The following is a 13,845-nucleotide window of genomic DNA, read 5'->3' as shown; positions in this document are numbered from 1 at the left end:
ATTAGGTCTTTCTGAATATACAGCACTCACTCAAATGTGCTTCGTCATCACTATTTCTTCCTTTGTTATTATTTCTTTTCTAATGGTGTATATAGCTGAAAGCTGAAAATGGCCACATTTCAAACAGTATGCACACTACATTTTAACACAATTATTCCTTCAACACAAATAAATTAGGTACATTTTACTTTAGCCAATTTCTGGTCAAACATTATAGAAAGAGTTAAACTCCTTATTTCCAGAAATTAACTCAGGCAACTATTAATTCTCAGCAATTGCACACATCTTTTTTACCATCTTGGCTCTGCTCCAGAGTTTGCTGATTTGAATCCCAGTCCATGTGTAGCTTTCTGCAAATACACTGCTTCCATTTGGTCATTTATGAGCTCAGCAAAAAACCTATCACATGACTGATGGATCAATCCAAGCTGTCACAGGTGGAGCCAAGGATACAATTTATTGCTGCAGGCCCTGCCAGAGTAATTAAGGCTGAGTCAAAGGGAAATGAGAAAGGCCGAACCAGCAGGGAATCTTAGAGCTTCTTATTTCTGCTTTCAGTGCATCAGGTTGAACATGTCAGTCAAATAATCACTTTCTGACATCAGAACAATGTTAAATTTTAACCATAAATTGGTAATTCTTTTTGATAATTACGCCATTTACAGAGATCTCATGTGAGATTCAGAGAATGCCGTGAAGAAAAGAATCAGTAGTGTAGACTAGTAGTAGACTAAACAAAACAATGGCATGTCAATAATAAATATTGAATAAATCCTTTACATTTTGAATGTCATGGCTGAATCTGCGATATTAAAACTAGTCACACATCCCCAGAAGAGGACAAGGAAACACACATTACAAAAGGAATTAGCCTTTTTAATCTTACATTGCATTGAAAATTTACATAATAGATTCATACATTTTACAAATAATTTTTCCATAAAAATATATTTCTTTACAAAAAAAACTTTTTTGTTTTTTTTTTTATTTTCCTCTTTTTTATAACTATTCTTAATGCATTAACATAGAGGAAGTCCCCATCTGTACTGCAAATATTTATCTTCTTGATTCGAAAGAGTTCCTTGATTGTTTGGGTGTCTTCTTTTATTGCAGTCTGTTTCGGAAAAGAAAAGGGGACTGACCAGCTCGTGGTTACAAACTCTTGAGCAGGAGTTCTGGGGCAGGACGAAGCATGTCCAAATATTTTTGGATACACTCATTTCAGTTTGTAGAAAATAGACTGAAAGACGAAAGACAGAACAATGAGAAGAAGGGAAAGCAGCAGACCTGGCTCATGTGTTTTTCTTTTGGTAGGCACTGTGTAAAAACCAGCCATGTTAGAAAATACACCAATTTTATAAGCTACAATGGTAAGAAGCTCTGGAAGTGTACAGTGAATATGAGGTGCAATGCTGCAGAAATCCCTGTGCCTGATGCTGAGCAATAAAAAAAATGAATGCTCCAAAGATCACAGATTGACTAGTTAGATTTGGGGACTTTTGGACAGTCATGTCAGAATCAGCTCCCTGAAGTCTGCAGCTTTCTGAACAGCTTTATTTGAATGTAATGTTGAAATCTTTCATGTCACTAGTATGGCCAGTTGGTCAGAGATAATGTGATGAGAGGTACAGTACGTTAGAAGGCACTGGAATGAATCTCACAGCTTGAGGGCCTGGAAGCACGGAACTGAGGTAGTCTGACCCTGCAAGGCTTAAACATGAAAACTATGGCACTATAAATACCCTACTACACTCAAATTGAGCTACAATGCAGCCATTCCTTCTTTACATGGATAGAAAGAACTATCAGAGAAATGACATCACTGTTGGAATAATGACAAAGTTGTTATGACTTTACTACAAAATGTATTTAAACCAGATCCAAGTAAGTTGAGCAGAATTAAAAAAAATTGATTATTTACCCAAGCCATAATGAAATCAAGTGGCACTTTATGAATATTTATGTCATATTAATGTCAGACTGAATCAGAACTGTGCTCCTCGGCCCATATGGACTTGATAAACATGTCACACTGCTGCCACATTACACATTTAACACATGCATGCTAATTAATGTTGATGTAAATCTACGTTTGTATAAAAATCTAGGTACAAATGCAAAGTGCATTTCAATTTTATACAAATGGAATACCAACAGCTGCAATCATACAAAAGAGACGATGCGAATGAGCAAACAATCAAACTCTAGGTACATTTTGCTGAAATGTGATGGAGCGCACAATGACACTTTCCCACTGAAAGAGCAACCAAGACAGCAAACTCATCACATCATCTGCAGACTTCAGGACCAAAAAACTGACATTTGTCCGAGAGGTCATGGTGTTGTCAACCAACACAGAAAACTGAACTGAGAAACAAGTTTGAAAAAAAAAAAAAAAATAGGAGGTTAAAAAAAAAGCCAGAGCTCCCCAGTTAAAATGTCAGCCTTTGACACGTTTGCTTTTTCATTGTAACACATCACAGCCCACCTCAAGATCCAAACAAAGATACAAATGTACAATGAGAACTAAGAGCTAAGGGGAATGCTCATTAAACAACTGAGAAAAAAAAACTATATATCATTTTCACCAAAGAATTAACCAACGCATATTTATTTCCTTCAATACAAACAGCACACTTTATCATTTCTCTATAAACTTTCAGCAAATGCTTTTACCCTTTTAACCTTCAGTATCTTCCATGTGGAACATAGCAGAAAAAATATAGATTATGCTGATCCTTGTATATACGCAATTGGATTTACAGATCCCTTTTCCTTAAAAAAAGACCCAGTTGAGTGTGAAGAAGCACTCACAGAGTGCAAACGGAATAGCAGTAGAACTCTCCACACATTTTGCTGTGAAGACTGAAGATTTTTTAGGTTTTTAAGGGGCAGACTAGAAAAAAAACTATAATCGGTATATCCATCATTATATTCCATGTCCTTTGTAGATGCACATGGTCAAATCACAGTTCCTGAAGAGTGTGCTTTAAATATCACAGGAAGGGTAACAGTGCATCTGCTGGACGTTCTCTGTCAGTCTCAGTGAGATTCATCCCTGCCTGGGAAATCATTATATCCAGTGGATTTTTTTTCTTCTAAAAAATGATAAAAGCTTGGGAAAAAACAAAAACATTATTGTGTTATTGTGTCCGGTGGTCCTCATTATACCATTGTGCAGACTGTGTTTAGATTGGGGTCGAAACGGACGGCTTTGCCCTCCACTGACTTTGCGTTTGTGTTGTACATGGGATTCTCGAAGGCAGCCTGCCCATTGTTGTTCTCGTGCACTGAACAACCTGTGTACTGAGTTTTGGGGGTAGTCCTTTAAAAATACAATAAAAGACGCAGACAGAAAAATTAATGGCAGACAGTAAAAAGTGGAAGCCTAATCATAAAAACACTAAATTGCACTAAATCTATCAGTTATATTTAAGCATAGATCAAGCACTCTTTTTTTATATATGTATAAGCTACTACTAAAATCACTGTATTCAATTATACATTACAGGGACAAAAGTATTGGGACACATGACTTTTCCAGCTATATGTGGTTCTTCCCCAACTGGTTACCACAAAGTTGGAGGCACACAAATGTATATGATGTCTTTGAAGAGGTTAGCAAATAAAACTTCCCTTTACTTGAACTAAACTTTCTTTCGGCTTCTCCCATCCGTATTCATGATCTGCATGTTCGATTTGGCACATGTTTTTATGCTGGATACCATTCCTAACGCAACCCTTCCCAATTATCCGGGCTTGGGACCAGCACTAAGAGTGCACTGGCTTGTGCAACCCTAATGGCTGGGGTCGGTTCCCTGGCCGGGAATCGAACCTGGGCCGCAGCGGTGAGAGCGCCACATCCTAACCACTAAACCATGTTTAAAGAGCTTGAGTGGATGCTATACAGCTCAGACCTCAACCATATTGAACCCTTTGGGATGAAATGGAACGCTGATGGCACCCCATGCCTCCTTATTTTACATCACTACTAGATCTTAGTAACATCCTTCTAGCTGAATGCACACAAATCTCCATAACCACACTTCAGAATATGTGGAGGCTATTAGAACAGCAAAGGACAGAGGACAAGATATAGAATATGATGTTAATAAACACATACAAATCTTGCAGTCATGTGTCCACAAACCTTTCCCCACATAGTTTATATGGACAATATTCATGTGCTTTGCTTTTTTCATTACTTTTCCACTATCAACCCAAAAAGACAACTTGCTCTATAAGTTGCACCTAAAAAAGCTTCCTGCTTACAGCAGTAATTTTGTAGATGACTGTAAATGCTAATTTCTCTGCACACTCACCTCTGCTTGTAGAGGTAAAATCCAAAGCCTGCAAAAATCAGGGCAAAAAAAGGCACAAGGATTGCTATGGCCACAGAGCTACTGTTTGTACCATGCGGTGGATTTGACAAGTTATTACTTTCCGACATGTTCAAACCTGTGGGAGGCGAAAATAGAAAAATAGGATCAAAACACTCTCATAGCTTTCCTCACACAATAAAACTCAGAACAATACTTTGCCAGCAAGCTGAGAGATTAGGAGGGAGGACTGTTCTGTTGTTGTTGCGAGTAACTCTTTTCTCCAAACAGCAACTTTGCAATGAGAGGAGAAAAGCTTGTGCATTCTCTAGTGCTCTGACCTAATTATTATGAACCTTCAGGGTGTTTAGCTGCAAAAAGACCACACAGGCAAATTTAGGTTTTGAGTTACTTGTATAAGGTAAATACTAACCTTAAAATAGGACAGGATATCTAACATTGGTAAAGGTCCAGGTGAATCCTTTCATTACAAAGATCCAAACAAGCAACTAATGTTACAAAATTGTGCCAATGGTTACTGTTTAACATTAAACTAATAGTGATTAGTGATTATAACCACTATGGTCTCACGGAGAACAAATGCCTAGTTCTCTTTCTCAGTCATCACCTTTAAACAACGTTTAAAAAACGCATAAAAAGCGATACTGTACCTTTAGATTTGCTAACAGACCAGAAACGGTAAACAAAAATGAAAATCTATAAAAATCTTGAACAAAAAAAAAAAAACAATTCTTTTTTCATTTGACCTCATGTTAGCATTTATTTAAATAATTTACATGTATTTATGTCACTTGAATTGCTAAACTGGCCATTTTTTCACATATTATGTACTCTGCTAAAATATATTTTAAAGCCCTTGGTGCACTGAAGTACTGTTGCACAGTAAAGAAATAGTAATAGTAAGACAGCATGTTCTAAGGTACACCTAAGATTCTCGCCTGAGTGTTGCAGGGTGCAAACGGCAGAACTGTGACTAAGTAAGCAAAACAAATCATAACATTTATCAGTTCAATCATATTCAATCTTTCTTTTGTTCTTTTTTAAAGCTGTCATTAAAACAATGCTAATTACCCTGAAGCACCTCTTAGCCGCAACACTCAGAGAAACGAGTGATCATCTCATCAGCGAGTGTTTAGAGTGCACGCTAAACTTATAAATGTGACAATGCAGACTAACATGCCAAAAGCAATGATTTAGAACCGAGAAGTTGCAGTGTTATTATTTACAACAGATTGTCCCGAAATATAATTTATATTTCATAATATTAAAGAGATTACAATTTTGGAAATAGTAAAAAATATAAACATAATACATTACCCAGCCTTTGTAAGCCAAACTGGCCATAGTCTTTACCCTGTATAAAGCCTTGAAAGACATAGGTGGCACCATCAGGTTCTGGAGATACCTATGTGTAGAATGGAAAAAGACAGTTTTGATCAAAAATGGAATCTGGAGCTAAATGTTACAATATATTTATGGTTAAAAATTCAGGTGGTTTCCAATATGTAATTTCCAAAATCTGCTCTTACAAAACCATCGAGAGACCACTGTTCTTCCTTCATCCTGGTTAGTGTAGTGGTAGAGGACGATTGCACATCATAGACAAGCAGCATCAACCTCGCTTCCTGGCTCTTATAGACGCCTGTATCCAGAGGCAGAGAAGAATCAGCCATCTACACACTGCCAAACACTGCAGCTGCAGTTTTATTACCACATCTGGCTGCTTCTCCTTTGGCAGGTACTATCCAAGATGTTATAACCCTACTATAGCAATAAAGGCCATACTGCAAATGGCAAACTGACTTACATGCACCTGTTTAATAGTGCTCCTTATATCTACTGCAATAATAAAAGAATTATTGCATACCATTGCTCCTTAAAACATGACTGAGTTAATGCTAATATTACATTCTATGAAATTTAGCATGGCCACAGTATGACTATTTGGATTCAAGACTTTTTATGTACGAGTATTGGTCCATGTAATTACTGCTAACAGGGTGGGCAGTTTCAGGCTGAAAATGTCTGTGATTGATTAAAGTATGCAAAGGATGTCAGAGTTGACTACGTGACGACGGTCTCAAAGATGGAAATCAGAAAGGTGAGGGAGACAGATCACGTTTAATGATGGCAGAAAATGTCAAAGTTCTCTCAAATAGCATGAATATTTCATTTGAACACAGCAGAGGAAGTAGGTTTAACTTTTGAACCGAGGCATTTAAAAAGGGTTGTTAGGGGGAAAGAAAACATGCCCTGATACATTCAACTGAATATAATTCTCCACAGGCAATGCTGCGGTATATACACTAAGCTGATTTTCATTTCTAATGGCTGAATAAAGTCAGATATTATTATGATTTGACATTTTAAAATGTGTCAATTAATTAAGCAAGCTATTTTATAATTATAGTTGAAAACCTTTGAATACCACTATGCAGTGAGCAAAATTCAATATATATAAAAATATTTCTTGCTAAATTATTAATTGAAGCCTTCCTATGTAGAGAATAGGAGAACTGAGCTTAAATGTCTAATGAGGCTGGAGAACACATGTAGAGGAACAAATGTTCAACTATTTCTGAATGCTGAATGATGCTTTTAACTGTACTTTGAACTGCTTATGCATTTTTATTTTCTTTCCGCTTGCTGGTAAGCAACCATCGGAATCTTTTTCACTGAAAGCTCTTTGGTTTTCCCCATGGAATTTTACATGTGCAGGAAACCGGTGTTAATACTCCAGGGCAATAAGTTGCCAAGGGCAAATATAGAGTTCATGGAAACTGATAGCAATTAAAAAATTTATTTTGTTTTCAAGGATGCCAATTTGTTCATGTCTTTGTTATTGTTGATTTTGATTTTGTTTAGAATGAACCATTTAAATCAATGAACGCGATGTTCATTTAATATACTCTTGAAGGGTGGCAATAATTAATTTATATCTCTTTTTTATGCTGAAAGATTTTCTTGATCACTTTTCACATTAAGAAGCTTATATTTAGAGATAAACCAACCTGAAAGCAGCAGCTCCATGTTGCTACTAGTTAAGGTGACATTCACTCTACCCGTGGTTGTATTAAAGCTTGTGATACTCAGAGTCATTGGTTGCTTTCTTCCCTTGTAGTTATAAGAGCCCTTCCATATGTAGTTTGGAGCAAACACATCATCTGGGACTAAGAGAACAAACAACCAAGGAGAGAGGATTACTCATTAAGCTTGGACAAAAGAAAAAAAAATAAGCAGTTAATGCAGCTGTGTATACAAACAGAACAAGTCACAATCTAAAGTGAATAAAGCCTCTAAGGAAAAACATGATTACTTGAGATAAATATTCATGAAATTTAATTAAATAATCTGTGTATTGTGAAAAAACTTAATAACCTACAAGCTGTCCTCGAAGCAAATTTAAAAACATGCCTCAAAATACACACAAAACTGGCTTAGATGACGTAGCGTTAATACAGAAAGAATGTTTAATACTAAAAGCAATATTCATACATGCACAATCAAAAGTTTATGAACCCTATATTTTAGTATTTTTACTTAAATGGCCACACTTTCAATCAATTTTCTCAATCTAACCAAGAAATATATACAGTGCCCTCCACAATTATTGGCACCCCTGTTTAAGATGTGGTCGTGGACTTCAAAAAATTCTCCTTTTTTTTTTAAACAACATAGAACCCAAATGCAAAAAAAGAGAAAAATCCAACCTTTTATTTAAGTACATAACTTTGGTGGTAAAAAAAATCATACATTTAGAAGAAAAAAAAAAACTTGAAATCATGTGTCCCACAATTATTGGCACCCCTGATGTTAATACTTTGTACAACCTCCTTTTGCCAACAAGACAGCACTTAATCTCCTCCTATAACATTTTACAAGATTGGAGAACACAGAGAGAGGGATTTTTTCTAGATCATCCAGTGTCCTGGGTCCTCTCTTATGCACTCTTCTCTTTAGCTCGCCCAACAGGTTTTCGATTGGGTTGAATTTTTTAAGTCCACGACCACATCTTAAACAGGGGTGCCAATAATTGTGGAGGGCACTGTATATTCCTTGGTTTTATATATATATATATATATATATATATATATATATATATATATATATATATATATATATATATATATATATATGTGTGTGTGTGTGTGTGTGTGTGTGTGTGTGTGTGTGTGTGTGTGTGTAAATCAAGTTTAAAATTATGACTAAAATGAAAGATGCTAAATATTTTTTGTTTGATTGAACCAATCTAATATCACAGAAAAAAACTTTCATTGGCTAGTGAAGTTTAACTGGTCATCACATAGGCATGGCAGCTTAAAAAACCCTTCACAAAGTGGAATTTCTTTTATATATTTTGCTTATGACATTTTTTTATTTTATTTTAAAACACCATTTGCATTTAATGATTCCATTCTGACTGTGGTAAAGGTGCATTGTAGGTAGTTTGACAGCCAGTATCTGATATAAGAAATTAAATGACTTAGATTATGTCCATTTTGCCACAGCATGCAGCTATCCAACAGTTGGATCACAGCATGGCTTTCATTTTCTCTGTGAGGAAAAAACACTTGGCTAACAAGGTTTTGGACAACTTTTTAGCAGACCACTGTGTTTGTTATACTGGCTCCTTACTCAAGATCTTTGCAGGAAAATAGCCTAGACAAAAAAGCATTTCTTTTTCACTTGGTCGACTGTATGATTTTATTTGGTCTATGGCGATATTGATGAAATTGTGATATAAAACTATAAAACTGTAGGTTTTAAAATTTCTTGACACCCAGTAAATCCATACTGAATAAAATTAGAGCACTCAAAATTCTCAAAATGCTCAAAGAGAGTGCTAAATTAGAATCCTCCTTTTTAATAACACTTTATTCATTAACACATAAACCAAAAAGGATCATTGATTAACTCTCACAGCATATAAATAGGCCCTGATCCCAGAGCACTTGAGAACAGCTGCATCATGCATGGCAAAACTGCGTAAATGATCAGCTGCATGTTTTTCTTTTTTCTTTTTTTTTTTTTTGCTTTCAGAGCTCATAAGAGCACATAAGTGTTAGATCCTTGCTGTGCATGATGAAGGTCAGGCAAGAAAAAAGGAAGAGGATTATCACATAACTCCAGAAGAGTTTTTGAATGGCCCGACTGCCGATCAAACTGAGTGGAACCACTGTCCTACTTATTAGCTGCTTCTTCCTCAAGAGGACTTCTTTCTAGAATACATCAAGGACAGCTAGGAGCTTGAGCTACTGGTGCGCTGGACAGCTGAAGCACTGCAATATTAAGCTGTGACTTTACTGCTCAATGTGAGCGGGCTTAAAATTTTCAGTCTTTGAAATGTAATACTGGCAAAAATGTTTTCTTTTCTTACTTTATTATATACTTACCATTTAGCTTGGGACTTGGTGTACCAGGGACTGGCTTAACAGGCTTCTCTGATAGCTTCGAGCCAGCTAGAAATGTGCATAAATAAATGTATTAGTGGAGTATGCCTTTAAAAAAAATATCAAAATGCACATGCATAGATAGTAGCGGTATAGTACTGGCAGTGCTCCTATAATCCTGCATTTTCCCACATGGGCAGTAGAATCTAGCAAATACTGCTCTCGTATCTTTCCGTCTTGCAAAATAAAAACTTATCACAGAACCACAGGAGCCAGGGTGACATGAGCAGTATATCAAGTGCTACTAATACAAACTTTCTATAGTCCACAACAGAAGTATGCAAAAAACAGGAGAAGATTGTGATTAAAATAATGGACCTAGCACAGAACAGGGTGGGACAGCGTGAACTGAATCTCTTATTTTGGCTGCCTTTCACATCTGTTTGTGTGCAGTAATTATGAGAAAACCTGCAGTGTGCAGCTGTGTGCCCACACAGCAGTACAGGCAGGGTGCCATGGAGGCTCTGGGAGAAAAATCACAGCACGCTGCAGGCACCATTCTTATCACACCTCTGTTTCTTTCCCACACATAATACAAATGTTTACTTTAATGGCCAGTGCATGTGTGAGGGCAAACATATCTAACTGCATGTGTGATGTCGGTAAACTGTTTGCTGGAGGATCAAAAGGGCCTTAGCCATTTAACCACTGGTAGATGTGTTTATCTGAGTAGAAGCAGTTTGCATAATGTGTGCGATAACTACTGCCATTCATTCACACTTTTCTTTTATCCGAATTAAAAAAGATCTCATTACAACCAACATTTTATCAATATTATTTAATTTCCCTTGTACAACCCTTTTAAAACTTTTTTAAGATGACAGTGCATCAATGCAGAACATTAATTAACCCTTAACAACTAAATATCTATGCAATTTCTAAAATACTTTAACCAGCCTGAAAAACCCTGTATACTGTAACAATTTATAATGCCACTATTCAGTGTCAATCAGAAAAGGATGGCCTCCTTTCTAAGTTAGTTTCATCTAAAAGGGTTTTTGGCTTCATGTAGTCACAGGAAATTTCCTTTTTATTGTCTCGGTCATGTTCATCAAGGATCTAAATCTTCATTTAAATATCTTTAAGGCAATAACAATGACAATGTGCATTGCTACAAACACAACAGAGGGGAATACTTCTTTTTTCAAATTTGTTAAGATATTATACCTCGACATATAGGCATCTTCCCAGTCCATGTTCCATCAGACCTGCAAACTCGATGCTCTGAACCTCCAGACATAAAGAAACCACTCTGGCATGTGTAGATGAGAGTGTAGCCATAGCCAGGTAGGTCCATCCCCACCACATCCACATGAGGTGGGCTCTCTGGCTGCTTACAACTATGCGCTGAAGGAAGAAAACACAATATATGTGTGTGTGTGTATATATATATATATATATATATATATATATATATATATATATATATATATATATATATATATATAAACATATAAACACTGGTCTCATTCTTCATTTCCAGTCCAGGCAATGCACTTTTAAAATATCCCATCTTCTCCCTTAGTACCTCTTAAAATAACAAAGTTCATTGCCAGTCATCTTTCTTTGCCTTACTCAGTCTAACGCCTATCACTTTGGCTGTAGAAGTTATTGAGAGTGTGGCAGCCACTGATGTATACTGGCATGCTGCAGAGGAAAGAAGCGCACTTTTACTAGCAGATCAAGCACCAACGTGCAGTCACTCATCGTAGGAGCTTCGACACTATTCCACTATGATCAAACGTAACCCAGATTTGCCTCAACACTTATACTGATACTTTTATTGGTGAATACCAGTGGTCCTGAATACGGCTATGAAATAAACACTTAAGCAAAATTACAGTGTGCACGTTTAAAAATAAATTGTGATTATTCTAAAACACAAAAATGCCATGATTATTTAGAAATCTACAAAGGCTATTTAATCACAGGACAAGTTAATCACATACAATTAAAGTGCTGGAAACTTGATTTTCCCCTACAGCTATCCCATTGCTCAATCTCCTAATTTTGCAAAACAATGACAGTGCACTGGGGGAGTCACATATGAAACAAAATGTAATTAGCTGCTGAAATGGTTGGGCTGAATGGCAATCTGTCTTATGAAATTGGGAGGCAGCTGCTTCCTTTCTCCAACACAGTCACTTCAAGCTGCTTTAACGCTACTCGTTTTGGAGCTCGTACTCCTGAGAAGTTATGAGCAAAGTTATCTCTTTGCTGCAAGGTCACAGCTCGGCCATCTGACCAAACTTTGCGATGTTTGATGACAGTACAGTATGCTAATCTTGATCTTTCCATTACAAGCATTGAACTTAGGATTCATTTTACTAGACAGCTTTACATGGCCAAAATCACTGTATCGTAACCTTAAAGAAAGATTATTGGAAAATTATTCAGAATTCAAGGACATGTACACCGCCTTTCTGTAATGGTGTCTAATTCAATCCTTGAGCCCAAAACAAGGCTTAATTGATAGCTGAAGGCAAATCAAAAAGGCAACCAAGAATACATACCAAAATCTAGTGTCACAGGTGTTGTCCAGCTATTTCTAGACTATTTTACAGACTGCAAAAAAATGCAAACCAAGCAAATAATCTTCTTTATTTATGTTCCATTTAATTGTCATAGTGTAATAAGCAATATGCTTTTTAAATTCAATTTAAACAACAGAGTGAAAACCATATTAACCTGAAAGCCTGGGTTTTAAAGCAGCCCTTTTCATAACCCAGGACACTGACTGTGGTCTCAAAACACAACAAATCTTATAACTCAGTTTCCAGATTCAGCTTCTATGAGTACCCAGGAACAAAATATTATGATGTTTTTAATCTGCCAAGCCCATTTTAATGGTGAATAAATTACTAGCTCTTTATGTAAAACTGATGGAGATATAGGAACTACCAAATAGTCCACCATGTTTTGATTATAATAGCCAAATGATGCCCTTGCAACACACTTACAGTATATAATTTTCAAACATATTTACAAGCCCCATATAAATGTTAACTAGGGGAACCTACGGATGCACTCTGGCTGGGTGCCGCTCCAGGTGAGGTCTGCTTGGCACAGTCGAGTGGTGGAGCCCTGGAGCAAGTGTCCTGGCTGGCACTGAAAGGCCACCATACTTCCAACCTGCCACATGAAAACACCACACACGATGAGAATAAGTCATTAAAATTCACACATTCAAAGCACACACACTTTGGGATGTGTGTGTGTGTGTGTGTGTGTGTGTGTGTGTGTACTCAAGATGACAGCATTTTAGAGACTGTGATACTACTAACAATAGGGTGTACATAGTGTAGAGTGCTTTCATTGATAAGGTAGAGCTGAATTTAAACACTTTTCTATAATTTCCTAACCATGTCTTCAGCTGCCATAATTTTCTTGTGGTTTTAAAGAATCAGTTGGTTTGTTTATTTAACAAATATAAAATATACTGCTTATTTAATCTAGGGTCAACTACTGCATGCACACAATAATGAAAAATGCTCTAGTATCATGGAAAAAGTGATAAATACATTTGCTAGCTCACCGGGTAAGTCAAAGGTCCAGTTTACACACCAAGATCTATGTTTTTGTTACAGTACATTTAATTTAGAAATAATTGCTAGCTGAATATGAACAAGTATATGAATTTCTGTAAGAGAAATGTAACTACACTCCTCATTCTCTCCTTAGATCATATTTGAAATTGTAACACTGGCAAACACTGGTTATTAATTGTATTTTTTTCATCCAATTGTAAATATCTCTAATCAGGCAAATCACTCTGTAGTCAGTATGGTTGCAAGTTGTAAGATTCAGAAGATCATGATATAATTACAGGATGATGGAGTGCCACAATATCCCAAAGAACCTTATGTTGTTAAATGCATGCACGCAATTAAAATGTTGTTTTGAAAAACCCTGAAGGATATAATGCTTTTCTTCAGGGTTCTTAACCATACTTAATAAAACCGAAAATAAAAATCGAATAAAATGCAATATGTGTGTCTCAAGCACACAGGACTGTGACGTTTGACTAAATACCAAACACTGAGCTCCATGTAAAA

The 13,845-nt window shown here is 36.3% G+C and overlaps 1 protein-coding gene across 3 annotated transcripts in view; it reads right to left on the bottom strand.

Moving 5' to 3' along the window:
- Positions 1–869: 869 nt before the first annotated feature.
- Positions 870–13,845, bottom strand: part of csmd3b (CUB and Sushi multiple domains 3b) — a 383,608-nt gene continuing 370,632 nt past the window's right edge. For all 3 annotated transcript variants that reach the window (XM_046834810.1, XM_046834811.1, XM_046834812.1), the window contains exons 63-70: positions 12,811–12,922; positions 10,958–11,137; positions 9,734–9,799; positions 7,352–7,510; positions 5,870–5,982; positions 5,658–5,745; positions 4,323–4,458; positions 870–3,325 (exon numbers count right to left, since the gene is read on the bottom strand). In XM_046834810.1, coding sequence (XP_046690766.1) covers positions 3,166–3,325; positions 4,323–4,458; positions 5,658–5,745; positions 5,870–5,982; positions 7,352–7,510; positions 9,734–9,799; positions 10,958–11,137; positions 12,811–12,922 — 1,014 coding nt within the window. In that variant the 3' untranslated portion in view covers positions 870–3,165. The remainder of the gene's footprint in view (positions 3,326–4,322; positions 4,459–5,657; positions 5,746–5,869; positions 5,983–7,351; positions 7,511–9,733; positions 9,800–10,957; positions 11,138–12,810; positions 12,923–13,845) is intronic.

This window comes from Silurus meridionalis, chromosome 22 (genome assembly GCF_014805685.1).
Source record: "Silurus meridionalis isolate SWU-2019-XX chromosome 22, ASM1480568v1, whole genome shotgun sequence".
NCBI lineage: Eukaryota > Metazoa > Chordata > Actinopteri > Siluriformes > Siluridae > Silurus > Silurus meridionalis.
The sequence above is the reverse complement of the archived record's forward strand: the minus strand, read 5'-3'. Positions and strand labels throughout refer to the sequence as shown.